Consider the following 17304-nt stretch of genomic DNA (forward strand, 5'->3'; position numbering starts at 1 on the left):
GGGGACAGTCCAAGGTCACGTGGCTCAAGACCTCGGAGACCCGATCAAACTGAGTCCCAGAAGGGGAAACTGAGGCCCGCGAAACGGAAGGACGCGTCCAAGGTCACCGAGCCCAGCCGCGGAGCTGGGGCCTTGGCGCGCGACCTTGGCGAGGGGCCTTCTCCTGGCGCTTCGGTTCTCCTCTCTCCAGAGGGCAGAGCGGGGCGGGAACCACTGACGCTGGGGCTCGGAGAAATGGAGCCGCCCCCCCACCCGCCCCCGCGACAGCCTCCCTCCTTTCTGTAGGTTTGAGAATTTCCATAATAAAAGGCCACAAGAGCCCTTCCTTGCCTTGTCACTTGAGCCCCTCCACAAGGACCCTTAAGAATCTGTGGAGGGGGAGGGGCAAAGAGCGGTCAGGCCAGGAGTCTCCGGGTTACACGGTGGCCGCCCTGCCTCACCACCACCTCCCGCATATGAGGAAACTGAGGCTGAACTGGGCAGGATGAGGCCAAGAGGAAGAACCACCCAAGGATGCTGTGGATCCCACTTTCAAACAGTGAGAAGTGGGATCTCCCAAAAGGCAGGTGGACTTTAAAGTGGGAAGTTACCCAGAATCACAGGGGAACCCAGGGTCTGCCACCCTTTCTCACCAGATGGTCTCATGTGATCCCCACTGGGCTGCCTCCTTTCTCTGCCTCTTGGGCTCAGGCCCCAGCCGGCCCCTCAACTCTGGGTCCCCAGATCTGGGAAAACACCTGAGGCTCTGCTTTGGGGGCTGTAGCCAGGCTGGGGGTGGGGGTGACTCCTGGCATTAGGTAACATAGGCCACAACCCTGGGGCTCCTCCTAGCCTCCAGTCCACACCCCAGCTCAACCAGAGCTTTCTGATGGACAGACAGAGAGCAGAGATTAGGAAGGGCCTGGAGAAGTGGGGGAGGGTGGGGGACCTTGGCCTCCAAAGACCGTCGGGCCTTCTGAGTGCTTTCAGACTTGATATCATATTGGGAGCCTCCATCCACCTGGATGTCAGGACCAGGATGGTGAGGTTGGAGAGGCCCCTGACACTGCACACAGTAGGTGGTACTCAACATTGATTGAGGGATGGGCCCATGTGGACAGTGGGTGGGCTGAACTGGGCCATCTCAGGCACCCTCTAGACTGTTCTGGGCCCCAAGGGGCCTCCCAGGGGGCCATCTCTGCTGTGCCCTCAGCCAGACCTGCAGCCAGATGGGCGGAAAGGCTGGGCTGCCGTCTGTCCTGAGTCTGTGAGAGAGGGGCTGGGCAGCCATGGAGTTGCAGTGCCAGGCTGCCGCCCGCCCTGGGCAGATGTGTGTTCTGGCTGAAGGGGGATCTTTCATGCTCACCCTGGGAAGATGTCAGTCTGGGCAGACCGCCAGAGCCCTGGGGCTCTGGGCTGAGAGCAGGGAGGAGGCAGGCCCACAGCTCAGCCCAAGGACCCACTGGACATTGGAGGGGCACAACGGCACCCTGCCACCAGGGACCTGTGAGTCACAGAGGAACAGGGTCCCAACCCCTCTCCTACAGACCCCTCCCCAACCCACGGGCTCCACCCTGAGCCAGGCCACCATCCGGCTCCCTGTCCCTCCCTCCCACTCTTACCACTTGCCCAAGCCAGAGTGTTCTTAGCATCATTCATTCCTTCATTCAATGAATACTTATTAGGCACTTGATCAGGGGCTGGGATTCAGAAGTGAACCTAACAGGCCATCCCTACCCTGGTAGGTGACAGTCGAGAGGAGGCTACAGTCAGCATGGCAGGTGTGATGTTAGCAGACATGGTTGTATCCTTCAGAGCTCAGCCTGAGCCAGGACAGGGGATGAGGAGATGTTAGGGGTGGTGTCCGAAGCCAAGCCAGGACCCGACAGAAGGGATGGGGCCTTGTGGATGTCTGTGGGAAGAGGGTCCAGCAGACAGCACCGCCTATGCAAAGGTCCTTGGGCAACGTGATGTGATGCCTGGCTGGTGGAGAAGGGACACTGAGGCCCCAGGGGGTGGGAGGTGTAGATGAGCACACAGAGATGGTGGGGGTGGAGACCAGACAGTGCAGATGGAATAAAACTCTTAATAGTCTGTTGTCCTAACTGCTGGACCCCCACTGTGTGGAAGGAAAGCCCAGTTCTTGCCACCCTGTGTCTCTGCCTCTTCCTCACCGGCATCGCGTTCTGGGCCCGGGGGCCTCCAGCAGGCGGGGCCTGGAGCCTTTGTCCTGAAATCTGGCTGTCCAGCCCCCTGCCACAGATTCTCAGCACCTCCTCAGCACACCACCCACACTTCCTGCTCAGTCGGGCCAGAGCCAGGTTTGAAGTCATGGAGCTTACAGTCTGGGGACCCTCTGAGTGAAAAACAGCTTTAGGCCAAGGAGCTGAGACTAGGCCAGGGTCTTGGCAGGCCGGGGACCAGCGAGAGAGGGGCCCAGAGTTTAAGTTCAAGGGAAATACCAAACAACTCCTCAGCCTTGCATGGCGGCCTAGTGCCCACATGCACCGCTGACTTTGGAGGAGGAGGAAGACTCTTGGTCGGGGGTGCCCGCATGAATGCCATTGTCAGGCCCTGCCTGGCCCATGGCCTTAGTTAAGCAGAGTGCCCCTTGCCCAGGTCTGAGTCCTGGCACCTGCACAGCGAGGGCGGGTCCTCTGTTGGCCTGGAATTTCCTTTCCCTACAGAGCCCCAGAACTGCCTGGTGAGGGCACAAGGACACAGGGGGACCGGGGTCTGAGGACCCCCACACCTTGGGCTGTTCCTTCTCAGCTCTGCCCTTTGCTGCTGGGAGAGACCCCTCAGTCCGTCTTTTACTGCCCACTGCCGTGGTACATTGGGATGCCTCCAGGGGCGGTGGGCCCAGGGACGGGGTGGGCAGCTGGGGCTGTGGCCCAGAGGGAAGGCACACCCAGTCCTGCCCCTGCCTCAGCCACTGGACCTCAAGACAGACCCAGGTCGTGAGCCTCCAGGCGTTTGCCGCAGACAGTCTCCCTGGATCTTGGGACATGGTTGTGACATCCCCTTGGGGGGAATTGAGGAAGCCCCTGTGGCACAGGAGCCGCAGACTGCCACACTCACCAAACACGTGCTCCAGGAACAGCCAGGAACACTTGGTGAAGGAGACACGCGGAGCCGTGTGTCTGTGCCCCACGGCCCGGCCCTGCGAGCAGTGGCCTATCTTGGAGCTGGTCCCCTCCCCACACCACATGGACCACCACTCTGTCCCCCAAGGTGCTGCCTGGGGAAAGATGCACACTTTGGATGAAGAAACCAGCACTGCCTCCTGAACCCCAAGCTGCTGTGCAGGTGCCCGAGGCACAACAAAAAAGGGGTTTGGCAGAATGGGTGGACCCCAGGGGTCTGGGGTTACAGGCTCCAAGCAAGGGAACCTCTACCCATGCCCCCTCCATACCAATATTGAGCCCCAGCCTCGGCAGCACCCCCAGAAGGTCCAGCCTTGTCATCACTTCCTCTGTGCTGGAGGAACACCCAGCCTCAGGTGCATCAGTGCTGACCACACTGCCCAGTAGGGATGTCCAGAGAAGTTGAAGTGGTGGGTGCCCGGGGCCCAGAGCCCAGTGTGTCCAGCAAGGGGGCACTTGGGACCAGGTAGGGCAACCGAAAGCCTCTAGACACGATTCTCTGACTTCCCGGGAACCAGTACCCTCAGGGGTGTGCACTAGGTGCCCTCTGGTGGTGGCTGGAGGGAATGGTTGGCCAGCAGCAGCCCTTCTGCCCCAGCCCCTTGGTTTTCTGGAACCAGTGGCCTCAGTTCCTGTGAATGAGGGCATCTTCTCTAGGCTGTGGGGTGCAAAGTACCTGTAAAGTGCCCCTACTCACTCCACGGGCGCTCAGAGGAACCAGAGCAGCAGGTGACTTTGTGACACACCTGGTCAGCAGCCTGGTGCAGTGGGATCTGCTGAGCAGAGGCATGTCCATTCTACCTCAGAACCTACCAGGCCTCAAACTGGTGGCCAGCGGGCCTAATTTATCTACATGGTATGTAGGGAATTTTTGCCAGTGTTGAAAAATGCTTCCCTTATAGCTCAGTTGGTAAACAGTCTACCTGCAATGCAGGAGACCTGGGTTCAATCCCTGGGTCAGGAAGATCCCCTGGAGGAAATGGCAACCCACTCCAGTATTCTTGCCTGGAGAATCCCATTGACAGAGGAGCCTGGCAGGCTAGTCTGTGGGGTCGCAAGAGTTGGACACGACTTAGCGACTAAACCACTACCACCAGATCTCTGGCTTCTCTGGAAATATGGGAAAAGCCAGCCCAACACTGAGACCCCTGCCTCTCCGGAAAAGCAGGGGTCCGGGCCCCTCATCCAGACCTGAAGGTCTGCAGGCCTCCAGAGGGCACCTAGGGGACCACACAACCCTGGGGCTTAGGCTCCCCAAGACCAGGGTTTGGCCCCATCCCCATTTGGTCCAGCTATTGGGGTACAGGATGGGCAAGCAGGCAACTCTCTTCTCCCTTGGAGGGTCTCAGGGCATTGGCCCTGCCCTTCCTTGAGTCCCCCACCCCTACCCGCTATGCCTCCTGGACAGACTTCCAGCTTGAGTGAGGCCCACCCAAGACACAGGAACTGCTTTGCCCAGGAGGGGGGTACCTGGCAGCTGGTGTGAGAGCTGCCCGACCTGGGGGCCCTATGGGAAGGATGCCTTGGTTTTGCCCAGGTTCCCTTCGAAGGACATAAACAGGCTTATTAGAAGGGCTGCTGCCTGAAGAGCCAGCGGGTGTCTTCAGTTCTGCTGCAGGGCTCCTCCTATCCCTTCCCACCTTTCCCCCTCACCTGGCCCCCAGCATTCCTGCCATGCTCTAGTCTCAGCCTCACCAGCTAAACCTCCCCATCTCCCGAGCTCTCCTGGTGAGTCCCAGGCCCAGCAAAGACACAACAGAGGACAGAGGACGAGGGTCAGACTTTATTGTGAGCAGGATGGTAGGGAGTGGGGCTCAGGCCCAGCACAGCGGCTCTGAGACTGTCGGCCAGACTACCTTCCTCCTGTGTGTGCAGATGGGGCATTGGTGAGGGGGATGTGCTTAAGGCCTCCATGTGGTCAGACCTGCAGTGACCTGACAACACTGGCTCCACACGGCAGGACGCTTGGCACGGCACACAGCCTGGGACCTTCCTGTGACCTTCCACAAAGGGCAGGGACCTGGCTCCAGCCCAGCCCAGCCCAGCAGCCTCAGAGATGGACCTGGGGCAGGAGCCTTCACCCCTGCCCTGTGAATACATCAGGACACCAACAGCCCAGGGCACCAGTGGGGTAGGAGGTGCAGCAGGAGCCTTACACAAACCTCATGAGGCCTGGGGTGCTCACGAGATGTTTAAACAAGAAAAGCAAAGCTCCTAAGGAACAGAATTCTACACAGAGAAAATCCTACTTCAGTTTTTAAAAAAGGAGACAAAATGTGTAGTCTGAATGTACAACATGGTCTGCTTTCACTGGGGGGTTTTCAGAGAGGGAAGAGCGTGGGGCTGTTCTCTGCGCTGCCTGTAGACTCATCCTGGTCCTGCGGGAAGAGGGGACTTAGACCAGCCCGGGAAGTGGGGACTCAGACAAGCCCGGGAGCAGCCCCCCGCCGCCCCCTGCCATGCCCTCCCCTCCCCTTCACCTCTCAGCTGGAGTTCCTCTGGCGAACATTCTTGTCTTTGTCTTTGTCATTCAAGGGGTTCCCACTGCTTTTCCTAGGGGCAGAGGAGTCCTCAGGAAGACGAGACTGGGAGTCCCCACTCCTTCACCCCTGCACCCCCTCCCGGTGGATCGGGGTCCCAGCCCCTCCCCCACCCACCCACTCCCCAGCAGGGGACTTACAATGGAGCAGAGCCTATGTCTTCATCTGAGCAGAGCAGAGGCAGCCACATGCAAGAGAAGGGGCAGGCGTCAGGGGTTCCCCACACCAGACCCCTCACTGGGTGGCCCTGACCTACAGCACTCTGCCCTCAGCCGCCCCTGGGACAGGCACCCTCACATGGGCTGTCTAGGGTCTTGGTGGGTCTGGTACCCTGGAGCACCCCTGCAGGCAGGTGCCCGGCCCCGGATGCCCCACCAGGGAGCCCAGTGAGGAGGAGAGGAGAGGTCAGGTCTCATGGGCTGGAAGACTCCCTGCCAGGGAAGGGAGCGCATCCCCGCCGAGAGGCCCAGGGTCCCCCACCCAGGAGGGAGTGGAAGACTGTGGCACCGGCTCACCATCCAGGACCTCGTCTGGCTTCCGCCTCTTCTCGTAGATGAAGATGATGGTGACCAGCACAAGCACCTCGGCCACGATGCCCAGGAAGGGCCAGAGGGCAGCAAAGCGGTTGCGCACGCGCAACGTGATGGCTGCCTGGCTGGTGCCCTCCAAGTTGGTGCCGTTGCACACGTACTTGCCGGGGTCCTCCTTCAGGTCCACGTTGGGGATGTGCAGCTCTGTGCGGCTCTCTGAGGAGACCACGAAGAACTTGCTCTGGGTGCTGTTGGTGATGACCTGGTCCCCAGATTCGCTTTCCTTGTACCACAGCCAGTTGGTGACTGGCGGGAAGGAGTCCGATTTGCAGACCAGGATCACAGTCTCCCCCTCCGTGGCGTGCTCCGACTTCTTCACGGCCTTGATGCTGGGGGGTCCTGCGGGGAAGAGGGCAGTCTGGAGCCTGACCCCCAGCCAGAGATGGTGGTGGAGCTGCCCTGCCCCAGCCCCCAAGGTGGGATCTGCGCCTGCCCCCACTCCCCTTGGAGCCTACCCTTCACTTCCAGATTGGTGCGGCCCGCGTGCTCCGGAAGGAAGATGCAGGAGTACTGGCCTGAGCGGTCTTCTGAGTCCACCCTGCAAGCGGATGCAGGGAGCAGGGTGAAGTGGGCAGGTTCCCGGGGAGGAGGGACCACACCCAGGAGCCCCGGCCTGGCTGCAGTCCAAGCCCATGGCAGCTTCTGGAGCTGCTCCCTGTGGGTCGCAGGGCCCAGCGAGCCAGGAGTGGGGTAACCCAATCCACAGGAAGCAGGAAGGTTCTTGAAGGTGGTGGAGTCTGGCAGCCCGGGAACTTCCCTGGATCCTGGGCCTCAGCCATCTCCACACCCATCTGTATGGTGGCCCCACTTACTCATATTCCGTCTTCAGGTCAGGCAGGGCGTCCTCCTTCAGCACCTTGCCCCCCTTCACCCAGCGGTGGCCCACAATCTCAGTGGCACTGTGATTCAAGGCACAGGTGAGTCGTGTTTTGGAGCCATCATTGTCTATGTTCGTCCAGATCCTGCTCCCTAGGGAGCCAAGGAGAGATGTGAAAGGCATCAGGAAAATCCATCCGTCAGGAGAACCCATGGTATCAGTCTGCCATGGGCCCCAGCCCCCTCCACAGGGGAAGGGAGGCCAGGGCTAGTCCCCAGAGTCCAGAAGCACAAGGGCTTTGGAAGGTCCTCCCCTGGGATCTGGGGCGGGACTCTGGGAGAATGGTCTTCACTGGCCGGGCCGCAGGTCTGGGGGGAGCAGCAGCACCCACCTCATGCCAGAATAAGGACCAGGACAGTGAGTGCTGGGTCTGCCCCCTCTGGGCGGCCTGGTATACTCCCCCCTCCCCCAACCAAGGCAAGGCCACCATGAGGGTCAGGTGTGCTCAGGCCATGGTGCTGCAGCAGCCCAGCTGGATGTGCCTGCCTCCCAGGAGGCCACACCTGCCACCAAGCCTCCATGCAGAGTGTCCTGCCTGGACACTGGGGCGATGCCCAGCAGCCATTCCACTTCGTTTCCAGCCAGGCAAACCTCCCCATTTGTTACGACCTTCTCTTTAGGAACCAAAATGCGAAGCCACTTAGAACCAGATGGTCAGAAGCAGGTGGATGGTTCTGGAGAGGGGAACTGGGCTTGAGCTAGGGAAGGTCCCTCTGCAGTGACCAAGGCAGGACACTCCAGACCTCCAGGCATTCAGGGAGGAGCCAGGAGGCAGACCAGAAGAGAACCCCTCTTGGGGGTCAGGCTGTGCCTCCAGGTGCTGACCTTCAGCCATGTCCACACCACAGCCCTTTCCCAGCACTGGGAGCAGGAGTCCCGGGGACACTCCCGTCAGCCCCCTGGGATCCGTGGCTGAACAGGGCTCTCACTGTGCCTGGGGACAGTGGACTTTGTAATAAAGCTGGCTGCCAGGTCATCCACCAGGAGGTGTCTGTTTCTCTGGAACCATCACCCACACACACCCCCCCGAGGTGTCCCTTGGGGAAGGCCATACTCCCAGGGTGGATGCGCAGAATAAGCCAGCCCAGGGGTCTCTGGCATAAAGCACAGCCCAGGGCTGCACTGGGACAGCTCAGCCAGCCAGAAAGCAGCCCAGGCCGCCATCCGGACTCCTGCTTCCTCAATGGGGTCACAGTGCCATCTGACAGCGCAGACAAAGCATTAGAAGCTGGTGGAGTGATTGGAGATGGTGAAAACTCCAACTGATGCCCAATACCCCAACCAGGGGCCATCCTAAGAGCACAACCTGCTCAGCCCCCCACTCCCCACTTCTGTCAACACTGACTCCCAGCCACCCAGGAGACTGGGTGGAACGAAGTGGAATGGCTGCTGGGCATCGCCCCAGTGTCCAGGCTTGAGGCTTGAATCCCAGGACAGACTTCACAGCTGGGCTGCCTTCGGCTTTAGGTCCTGGGTGGGCTGGCCGCAGGCTGATCCAGACCCCAGCTCTAGTTCTGGTTCGGGGGACACCAGCTTCCTTCAGGTGGAGGAGGGAGACCCAAGGGAGCCCGTGGACAAGACACTGGACGGCCCGGTGGGGTCTCTTTCTGAGCGCCAGTCCTCACTGCCCCACCTCCAACCACCTGCTGGCTTTCTTTAAAAGAGGACAGGGTGTTTCAGAACACAGGCCAGCAGGGCTTGAAGCAAAGGAGGCCCCTTGGCAGCTCTGGGTGCCCTTGCCCCGGGACTCTCCCACAGCAGCACCTGCACATGTGCGCACACAGGTTGTGTAGGAGAATGCGCCTGGAAGGCCACAAGGCCCAGGGACAGGCCCACCTTCAAGTCTAACCACTCAGGGCAGCCCACAGGCAACTCAGCCCCCAGGCTAGGTGGTGACAGGAACAGGGGTGTGAGGCTGGATACCACCTCTGCGCCACTTTCGAAGGCTTGCCTCCAGTCACCCGTTTCTCTGTCAAGATTTCCCAAGATTGCAAAACCAGCAGCTCTGTGCAGAGCTGGGAGGTGAGTCAGGGCAGGAAGTGAGGCTGGCAGTCCCCATTCTCCCAGAGAAGGCCCTCGGACTCAAGGGTGCTAGGAAGGAGCTCAGGCAGGTATTATACAGGCCCCACCCTGCCTCCTGAGTGAGAAAAGAAGTGCCCTAGGCCACCTCCAGGTGGCAGCAAGGTGAGGCCTCAGCTTTCAGAAGGGCAGAGGCAGGGCCCCAGCCTCACCCAGGGCGTCAACAGGAGCCAGTGGGGCCAGAATCAACCAGGAGGGTCTCCCCAGCTGAGGCCCTGCAGGCCAACACCCCAAGCTTGGTCAGAGGGCTGCACACAGCAAGGGAGTCATCCTACCCCCTCGAGTGATCTGCCCCATCCCGGTTGCCCATCAGCAGGGCTGGGTCCCTCCTGTGCGTGTGTGTGTGGGGTGCAGTGGATGCAGCCACCCAAGGCCACCACGAAGGATGTGACACCTGCGACACTGACAGTCACCAGGACAGGGCCACGAGGAAGGACGCCTCCCAGTGCCCCTCAGGAAGCACTGACGGGAAAAGCAAGCCTGACCCCCAGTCAGTCCAGCACCAGGAGGCCCGGGCAGCACCCCCAGGACTCACAGGGACCCCGGCAAGAAGCAGCAGAGCCCAGGAAGGGAGGGCGCCTGACCCTCCTCCTTTCCTGGCCATGTGACTGCAACCCACGTTCTCAAGTAAAGTCACCTTCATCTAAAAACAGCCACCCCTCCTCCGTGCCCACTCAGCAGCCGGGCCGGGCTCAGGGCCAGGCAGGCCTTGGTACACAGCCCAGAGGGAGCTCCTGGGACGAGGCAGACAGGAGACCACCTCTGGAAGGCCAGCCCGGGCTGCTCACCCCTCCACTGTGCTGGCGAGGGGCCAGTCCTTCGCTCAAGACCCAGACAGGGACCAGCGAGCAAGCCCCTGCCTGCCCACCAGCTGTGCCAGGACCAGGGGACCCTGCACATCTGGACGGCAGGTCCCTCCCAGCAGGAACACTGTCCTGGGGCCTCAGGTGACAGAAGGGCCGAAGAGGCCCCTGAGGCAAGTTTCTGGCTGACCTGGCCAGGAGAGGCAAAGACTTCCACGAACGCCCTCACCCCGGGCAGAAAAAGGACATGGGACCCAGACTTTTCGGTCTCTGCCAGAGTCCCTGGAAAAGGTGGAAAGTGAAAACGGAGGATGAGGCAGACACTGCCCCAGGACTGACCAGTCCTGACCACCCCACCCCCCACCCAGTACACGTGTGTGTGTGTGTGTGCGCGCGCACAAGCGCGCGAGCAGTCCACAGGGAAGGGTGACGGACCGCCGGAGGAATGGCCCTCTACAGAGGGCCACAAAGGGCCTCCTGCCCCACTGGCCAGCGAGGCCTGCACCTGGAGGGCGCTAGCTGCCAGGGCCTCACCCAGAGGTGGTCAATAAAGGGCCACTTTGATTATAAGGAAGAGGAAAGAGGTGGACTGAGATCTTGGATCTTAAAGTGGGTCAGGAGCAACCAGGGGAAGCTTCCCCAAAATGCAGGCCCTTCCACACCCTAAGGCAGCTGGCGCCCTGCTCAGAGCCCACCTGTTCCCGCCTCCCCTGGGGAAGAGACCCAGACCCTGTTGGTTTGCACTTTGTTCTCCGTGTGCCGGTCAGTATAAATCGTTAACCCAGAACCAACTGTGAAGCCTCGATCCACACAAGAAAAAAAAAAAAATCTGTCTTTCAGGCAAAGAGTCTGTGGGGCTTTCTCCAGGAAAGGCATGCCTTAATGTATTTTCAGGCGAGCATTCTCTAAATCCGACTTGCCCACCAAACAGGCTGCCTCTACCTTAAGGAAGCTTGGCAAACAGAGCCTCGTGTTGAAGAGTCTGTAAAAAACAGACGTCTGGGCCCCCCACACTTCCTGCTCTGAGTCGGGTGGCTCACGGTGACCTTGGAACACCTCCCCTCCCGGCCGGTGCCTCCACTCCTATCCCGGTAAAAATAGGAGGGTGGACCATCGCCACCTCCTCCTGGGCCCCGAAATCGGACAAAACTGGAGGAGGTGGAGTGTCGGCCTCCTCACAAAGGTTTAAGTGTTTCGGCGACCCCAGGGGTTGAGTGCACGATCAGAGTGAGACATGGGACCTAAATCCTGGCAAGAATGCGACAATCCCTCCGGCCGAAAAGCCGGCCCGCCTCAGGGGCCGTCACGTGCCGGGGAGCCGCGGGTCCCCTTGGGGACAAAAGCCCACCCACCTCCCGGATGCCAGCCAGTGTCTGGGCGCCAGGGGTTCCCCTGCGCCCTACGCTCCAGCTCTCCGAGCTGGGAAGGCTCTTCATAAGATGCCTCGCGCAGATCTGCTTCAGCCCGGAGTCTCCCTCCCCACCCCCCCTCCCCGGGCCTGGGTCTCCCTCCACAAGCCGGGTTCTACTCCCCTGGGGTCTCCCACCCTCCCCCAAGCGGGGTCTCCCTCCCGGGTCCGAGGTTCCTCTCCCGCCCGGGCCGGGGTCTCCCTCGCCAGGCCGTGGGTCCCCCTCTCGCAGAGGCCAGGATCTCCCCTTGAGCTGAAGGCGAGCTGCTCCCTGCCAGCTCGGACCACCGACAGGCTTCGCGCCCCCACCCCAAGGTCCTGACCTGCCCCGAAGCCACCCTGGGCACTCAGCAGCACGAGCCCCAACACCGCGATCTGACCGGCCGCCATATCCCGCCGTCCAGCCGTCCCCGCGCAACCGCTGCCCGCGGCACTATAAGAACCCGACAGTCGCCGGGCGCGCGCACGCAGGCAGCGTTGCGGGCGGGGCGCGTGCACGGTGAGTCGCCTACCACCTGCGCACGCGCACGGACGCATGTACGCACACTCCAGCCCCGGCCGACTCATTCGTTCTACGGAAGCCGAGTGGGCGGAGCCGTATAATCACCCGGGTGAGCTACGCCCTGTGTCCAGGGGCGTGGTTACGTTGCTAAGAAACGGGGCGGGGCCTGGCAGGCTGGGCCGGGAGTCTCACGTCTTTCTGGCTTGATTTACGCTCCAAGTAGTTAAAATGCTCAATTTCTGTGTACTTTGCCCCAGTGCAAAAAACTAAAAAAAGCAGCGACGGAGGCGATGAGGATCACTGTGAACAGGTAGGCTATGTCCCCTGGGGTGAGATTGCCAGATTTAGCAAATACAAATAGCCCGACAGCAGTTATATTTGAATTCCAGGTGAAGGATGAGTAATTTCGTAGTGTAGGTGTTCAGTGCAGTGTATGCACACTGCTTTGCAAGGAAAGTATCATCATTTGTCCGAATTGAACGTAACTAGTCGTCCTGTATTTGGCTGGACTGCATACCCTGAGATGCCCGTGTTTTACAACAAATACTTTGCAAAATGACACACACAAAAAACAGGGTATATAGTATATAGTCTTTGTGGCCTTGGATTAGGTAATTTCTTATGAATGTCACCAAAAGCAAAAAAAAAAAAAAAAATTAGATATATTGGAATTCATCAAAATTAAAAACTTTGGGGGACTTTCCTGGTGGTCCAGTGGTTAAGACTCCGTGCATGGGCTCTAGGGCACGCTGGCTTCAGTATTTGCAGCTCTTGGGCTCTAGAGCACAGGCTCAGTGGTTGTGGTGCATGGGTTTTGTTGCCCTGAGACATGTGGGATTTTCCTGGATAAGGGATCAGGGATCAAACCCATTTTTCCTGCACCCGTAGGTAGATTCTTTACCACTGAGCCACATCAGGAAAGCCCTTAAAAACTTTTCTGTTTCAAAGTAGAAAGTGAAAAGACAATCCACCTGATGGAAGGAAATACTGGTAAAGCATATATGTGATAAGGGATTTGTACCTAGAATATATAAAGAACACTTACAACTCAACTTTTTTTTAACTCAACTTTTTAAAAAGTTTAAATGAAGACAGATAACCCAATTACAAAATAGAGGATCTGAAAACACAGCTTTCAAAAAAAGACACCTAAATAGACAACATAAACACATGAGAAGGTGCTCAGGGGCGGGCAAGTGGAAACCACAGTGAGACACCACTTCACAGCCACTATAAGGTCAGGAAATAATGAGATAGGGAAAGTGGAGCCCTGGGCAGGGCTGATGAGGAGGTGGAATGAACTGTGCTTCCATTCCTCAAAAGGAGATGAAGTGATAACTTAACCCAGCAATGCCAGTCCTAGGTGTGTGCCCAGGAGAACTGAAAACTCGCTACCACGTGGAGGGACCCTGAGAACACGATGCTCAGTAAGAGAAGCAGACACAGAAGGACACACAGGGTGTGATACCACTGAAGGGAAATGTCCAGAACAGGCCGATCCACAGACAGGGAGCAGGTTCCTGGTTGTCAGGGGCTAGGGGAGGAGATGGGAAGTGACTGCTGGTGGGGACGGGGCTTCCTTGTGGAGTGATGGATAGTTCTGGAATTAATTGCGGTAAAGTGTGCTCAACTCTGAATGTACCAAAACCCTTTATGCTCGAATGGGTGAATTGTATGGTAAGTGAATCATCTCAATTAAAAAATGGGGTGATGTGGATCAGGAGGCCTCTTGGAGGTGATGATGTTGGAGGTGACCCATGAATGAGGAGGGGGCAGCAGCCAGGGAAGGGCTGAGCTGTGAGTCTCGGGGCAGCCTTGTGCGGGGGAGTGATGGTGGGTAGCTGGCTGGGGCCGAAGGAGGTGGGGGTGGTCAGCTGACAGAGCCTGGGCTGGAAGGGCGTGGTAGAGGAGCCTGGACTTGCTGATATGGAGGCGGTGAGGGAGGGGAGCCGAGGACCCTTCCTGCGGCCAGCAGGGCTGGGGCCTGGGACTGGCAGGCTCAGCGAGCCCACAGGGAGCAGTATGGAGATGGACGTGCTGGATGAAAGAGGCAGGCTGCCAGCTGGCCTCAAAGCACCTCCAGGCCCCTACAGAACTCTGGGCCCCCTGCCCACCCGGAGTGGGGCTGAGGAGATCTCCGGGCTGCCAGGAAGGCTCTGTGTTACTCGAACAAAGCAGCGGCTCCCTGCAGACCTGGCTGTCCTGCACCCACCGGACCCCCTCTTTGCCAGTTCAGGATGGTGGTCCCTGTCCCCTTTTGCTTCCAAGAAGAGTTTTTTCAGTATCACCCCGGAAAAGGTGGCCAGATTTAGCAAATAAAAACAGAGGACTCCGAGTTACACTGGAATTTCAGATCTTCCAAAAATCACGAATTATTCAGTATAAGTATATCCCACGCACTGTCTGGTTTATACTTATATTAAAAATGATCTGTTGTCTGTCAGAAGTTCAGATTTCACTGCAGCCCTGTATTCCATGGGCCCTTTGTGATGCCGGACCTCGGAAGCTGTAAGGGCAGAGAGCAGTAGCTGGAGACCTAACCGCTGGACCACAGGGGCCAGCAGTGCGGGGCTGGGTTCTGAGTCCTTGCCTGCCTGACCAGGACGCAAAAGGTAAAGAGTAAAGTCCAAAGTTTATTGAAAATAAAAGTCCCTGTGGAAAGATGCAGGGGCAAATTCAGAGAGAGAGTCATTCCTTTGGGAAGTATTTAATTCCTTTATGAGTAGTGTTAATCTCTCAGTCATGTCCAACTCTTTGCGACCCCAAAGAATGTAGCCCACCAGGCTCCTCTATCCGTGGGATTTCCCGGGGAAGAATACTGGAGTGGGTTGCTATTTCCTCCTCCACGGAATCTTCCTGACCCAGGGATTGAACCTGGGTCTCCTGCATTGCAGGCAGATTCTTTACTGACTGAGTCAGGGAAGGGTGCAGTTTTCCAGGTCTTTGTCTTCTTTTTGGCCAATTGTATTGTTTTGACCCCCTGGCTAATTTGCCTCTGGACCCTCCCCTGGGTGCACAGGCACCCGTCAGTTAAGATGGATCTCATAGCAGAGGCTCATGGGAGGGGGTAACAGGACTCCAATACTTTGGCCACCTGATGAGAAGAGATGACCAATTGGAAAAGACCCTGAAGCTGGGAAAGATTGAGGGCAAAAGGAGTACAGGACAGCAGAGGATGAGATGGTTAGATAGCATCACCGACTCAATGGACATGAACTTGAGCACTCCAGAAGACAGTAAAGAACGGGAAGCCTGGTGTGCTGCATGGGGTTGCATGGGGTTGCAAAGAGTTGGACACGACTTAGCGACTGAACAACAAACTACTCATTATGGGCTGGCGTCCCCTACCTTTCTGACCCCATGAAGGTTTCGCCCATGTCTAGTGTCTTCTTTGCTCCAAGGATGGGAAGTGTGTGACCTCCTGACCCTTTATTAATAACAGCCTAGCCCCAATCTGTTCCTGCCATAAAAATGCCCGCTATCTGGTTATTTACCCCATCCCTGTTGCTGTGTGTATGTTTTTTAATTTTCATTTATTACTTTTGGCTTCACTGGGTCGTCATCGCTGCTTGGGCTTTCTCTAGTTGTGTGGAGTGGCGGCTACTCTCAAGTTGTGCTGCACGAGCTTCTCATTGCAGTTGCTTTTATTGTGGAGCATGGGCTCCAGAGCACATGGGCTTCAATAGTTATGGCACATGGGCTTAGTCACTCTGAGGTATGTGGGATCTTCCCAGACCAGGGATTGAACCCCTGTCTCCTGCACCGGCAGACAGATTCTTTACCACTGAGTCACCAGGGAAGCCCTCCATTAGTTGGTTTTTATGGAAAGGAGTCAGTCATGAATATGTTGTCCTGGAGCCCGTTTGTCTCCTGCTTCAGGAAATGTAATCAGGGGGCTGGTGATGCATGGACTCCTGGAGCTCATCTCCTTACCCCGGGATGTGTGAACAGAAGGCCAGCTGTAAATACCTAGCTTGGGGCCCATCGTCTCCTGCCTCACTCTGACCCCATCTGTCAAAGCAGCCGGTCTGGTCACCCTCTGTAACTAACTCCCCTGGCCCCCTGGTCACTCTCTGCCCTCGTGGGCACCTCGTGCTCCTCGCTGGCCGTGCGTGCAGGCAGGGCCAGGCAGCCTGGCCTGGGCTTGCTGCCATGCTCTGGTCGGCACTCAGCCGGTGCCCCTAACTGGCCATGGGAGGGTTAGATCCTCCCTGGATCCCCATTCTTCCCTGGCCTCTGGAGGCCTGAGGGCACACTGGGAGGGGCCCAGAGACCCACAAACAGAAGGACAAGGGGAGCAGCCCCCCACCTCTGCAGTGTGCACAGACAGGCCTCCGCTACCTTCAGCCAGATAGAGAGAAGCTAGCGCCAAACCCCGCCCTGGGGCCTGGCCGTACTGACCCTTGGGCCTTGTAGCCCTCACCTCCCCCACGGCTTGGCTCCAGCCTCGCTGGCCCTGCTCCCGCCCTGAGTTCTGCCTGGGCAGTGTCTGCTGCCGCCAGGCATGCCTTCCCAGGTCACTGCCTCGCTCCTTCCCACGTCGCCCTGGCCGCTCCCAGAGTTCTGGCCCTGGGCCCCCCAACTTGGGACCCCAGCCTCTGTCCAGTTTGCTTTGTTTGCAGTTTGGTTTGTTTGCTTTCTACTTTTTCCTACAAAACCTTTCAAACTCACAGATAAGGGGAGAGAAAGCAGGATGAGTTATCATTTATCACACCCATCTCTCTGTCCAGCTTAAGGATTTATGTGCATTTTTCTGTGAGGGTGGGGTTTGAAATCCAACCCTCCCTCTGCTGGGGTGTGGATTTTATCCTCAGGGCACTCAGGAGCCCTGGGAGGGATCTGAGTGACGGAGGGACGTCTCCTGCTGTTAGACTGATCTGGGTCTCTGGTACGGGGGGCTGGGTATGGGCAGGTTAGGAGTGGAATTTAGGGAGGACAGGATGGTACAGTGGGTTCAGTGGTTGCTTCCAGACCTGAGAATGGGGCCTTATTTGAAAAACATCTTTGCGGATGTAACTGTTAATTAAAGGTCTTCACATAAGGTCATTCTGGGTTAGAGTGGCCCTGCATCCAATGACCAGTGTCCTTGAGGAGACAGAAGAAGAAGGGCTTCCCTGGGGGTCCAGTGGATAAGAGTCCGCCTGCCAATGAGGAGATACAGGTTCAATCCCTGGTCTGGGAATATTCCACATGCCTCAGAGCAACTAAGCCCATGTGCCTAGAGCCTGTGTTCTGCAGCAAGAGAATCCACCTCAACCAGAGAGTAGCCCCTACTCGATGCAACTAGAGAAAGCCTATGTAAAGCAGTGAAGACCCAGTAAGGCCAAAAATAAAAGTAAATAAATAAATCTTAAAAAAAAAAAAAAAAGGAAAGGCCATG

General features: G+C 58.0%; 2 protein-coding genes across 2 annotated transcripts in view; both read right to left on the bottom strand.

Annotated features, from left to right (window-relative positions):
- Nucleotides 1-2312, bottom strand: part of HCN2 (hyperpolarization activated cyclic nucleotide-gated potassium channel 2) — a 23494-nt gene extending 21182 nt beyond the window's left edge. The window contains exons 1-2 of the mRNA XM_010844653.1: nucleotides 2154-2312; nucleotides 929-1000 (exon numbers count right to left, since the gene is read on the bottom strand). Of these exons, the coding sequence (XP_010842955.1) occupies nucleotides 929-1000; nucleotides 2154-2312 (231 nt within the window). The remainder of the gene's footprint in view (nucleotides 1-928; nucleotides 1001-2153) is intronic.
- A 2578-nt stretch (nucleotides 2313-4890) lies between these two features.
- On the bottom strand, nucleotides 4891-11901 carry BSG (basigin (Ok blood group)). The gene is made up of 7 exons (XM_010844607.1): nucleotides 11746-11901; nucleotides 7068-7224; nucleotides 6711-6793; nucleotides 6181-6594; nucleotides 5806-5830; nucleotides 5606-5678; nucleotides 4891-5503 (listed from the first exon to the last, which is right to left on the bottom strand). The coding sequence occupies exons 1-6, from the start codon at nucleotides 11810-11812 to the stop codon at nucleotides 5609-5611; spliced, it is 816 nt and encodes a 271-aa protein (XP_010842909.1). The 5' UTR covers nucleotides 11813-11901; the 3' UTR covers nucleotides 4891-5503; nucleotides 5606-5608.
- Between the last annotated feature and the right edge of the window lie 5403 nt (nucleotides 11902-17304).

Source organism: Bison bison, unplaced genomic scaffold, assembly GCF_000754665.1.
Source record: "Bison bison bison isolate TAMUID 2011002044 unplaced genomic scaffold, Bison_UMD1.0 scf7180017864203, whole genome shotgun sequence".
Taxonomy (NCBI): domain Eukaryota; kingdom Metazoa; phylum Chordata; class Mammalia; order Artiodactyla; family Bovidae; genus Bison; species Bison bison.

Excerpts from the sequence above, each read along its gene's own strand:
- BSG (XM_010844607.1), bottom strand. The coding sequence starts at position 11,812 with ATGGCGGCCGGTCAGATCGCGGTGTTGGGGCTCGTGCTGCTGAGTGCC. Across the intron at positions 7,225-11,745 it reads CCAGGGTGGCTTCGGGGCAG|GGAGCAGGATCTGGACGAAC; the intron begins GTCAGGACCTTG and ends TTGGCTCCCTAG. Across the intron at positions 6,794-7,067 it reads GACCTGAAGACGGAATATGA|GGTGGACTCAGAAGACCGCT; the intron begins GTAAGTGGGGCC and ends ATCCGCTTGCAG.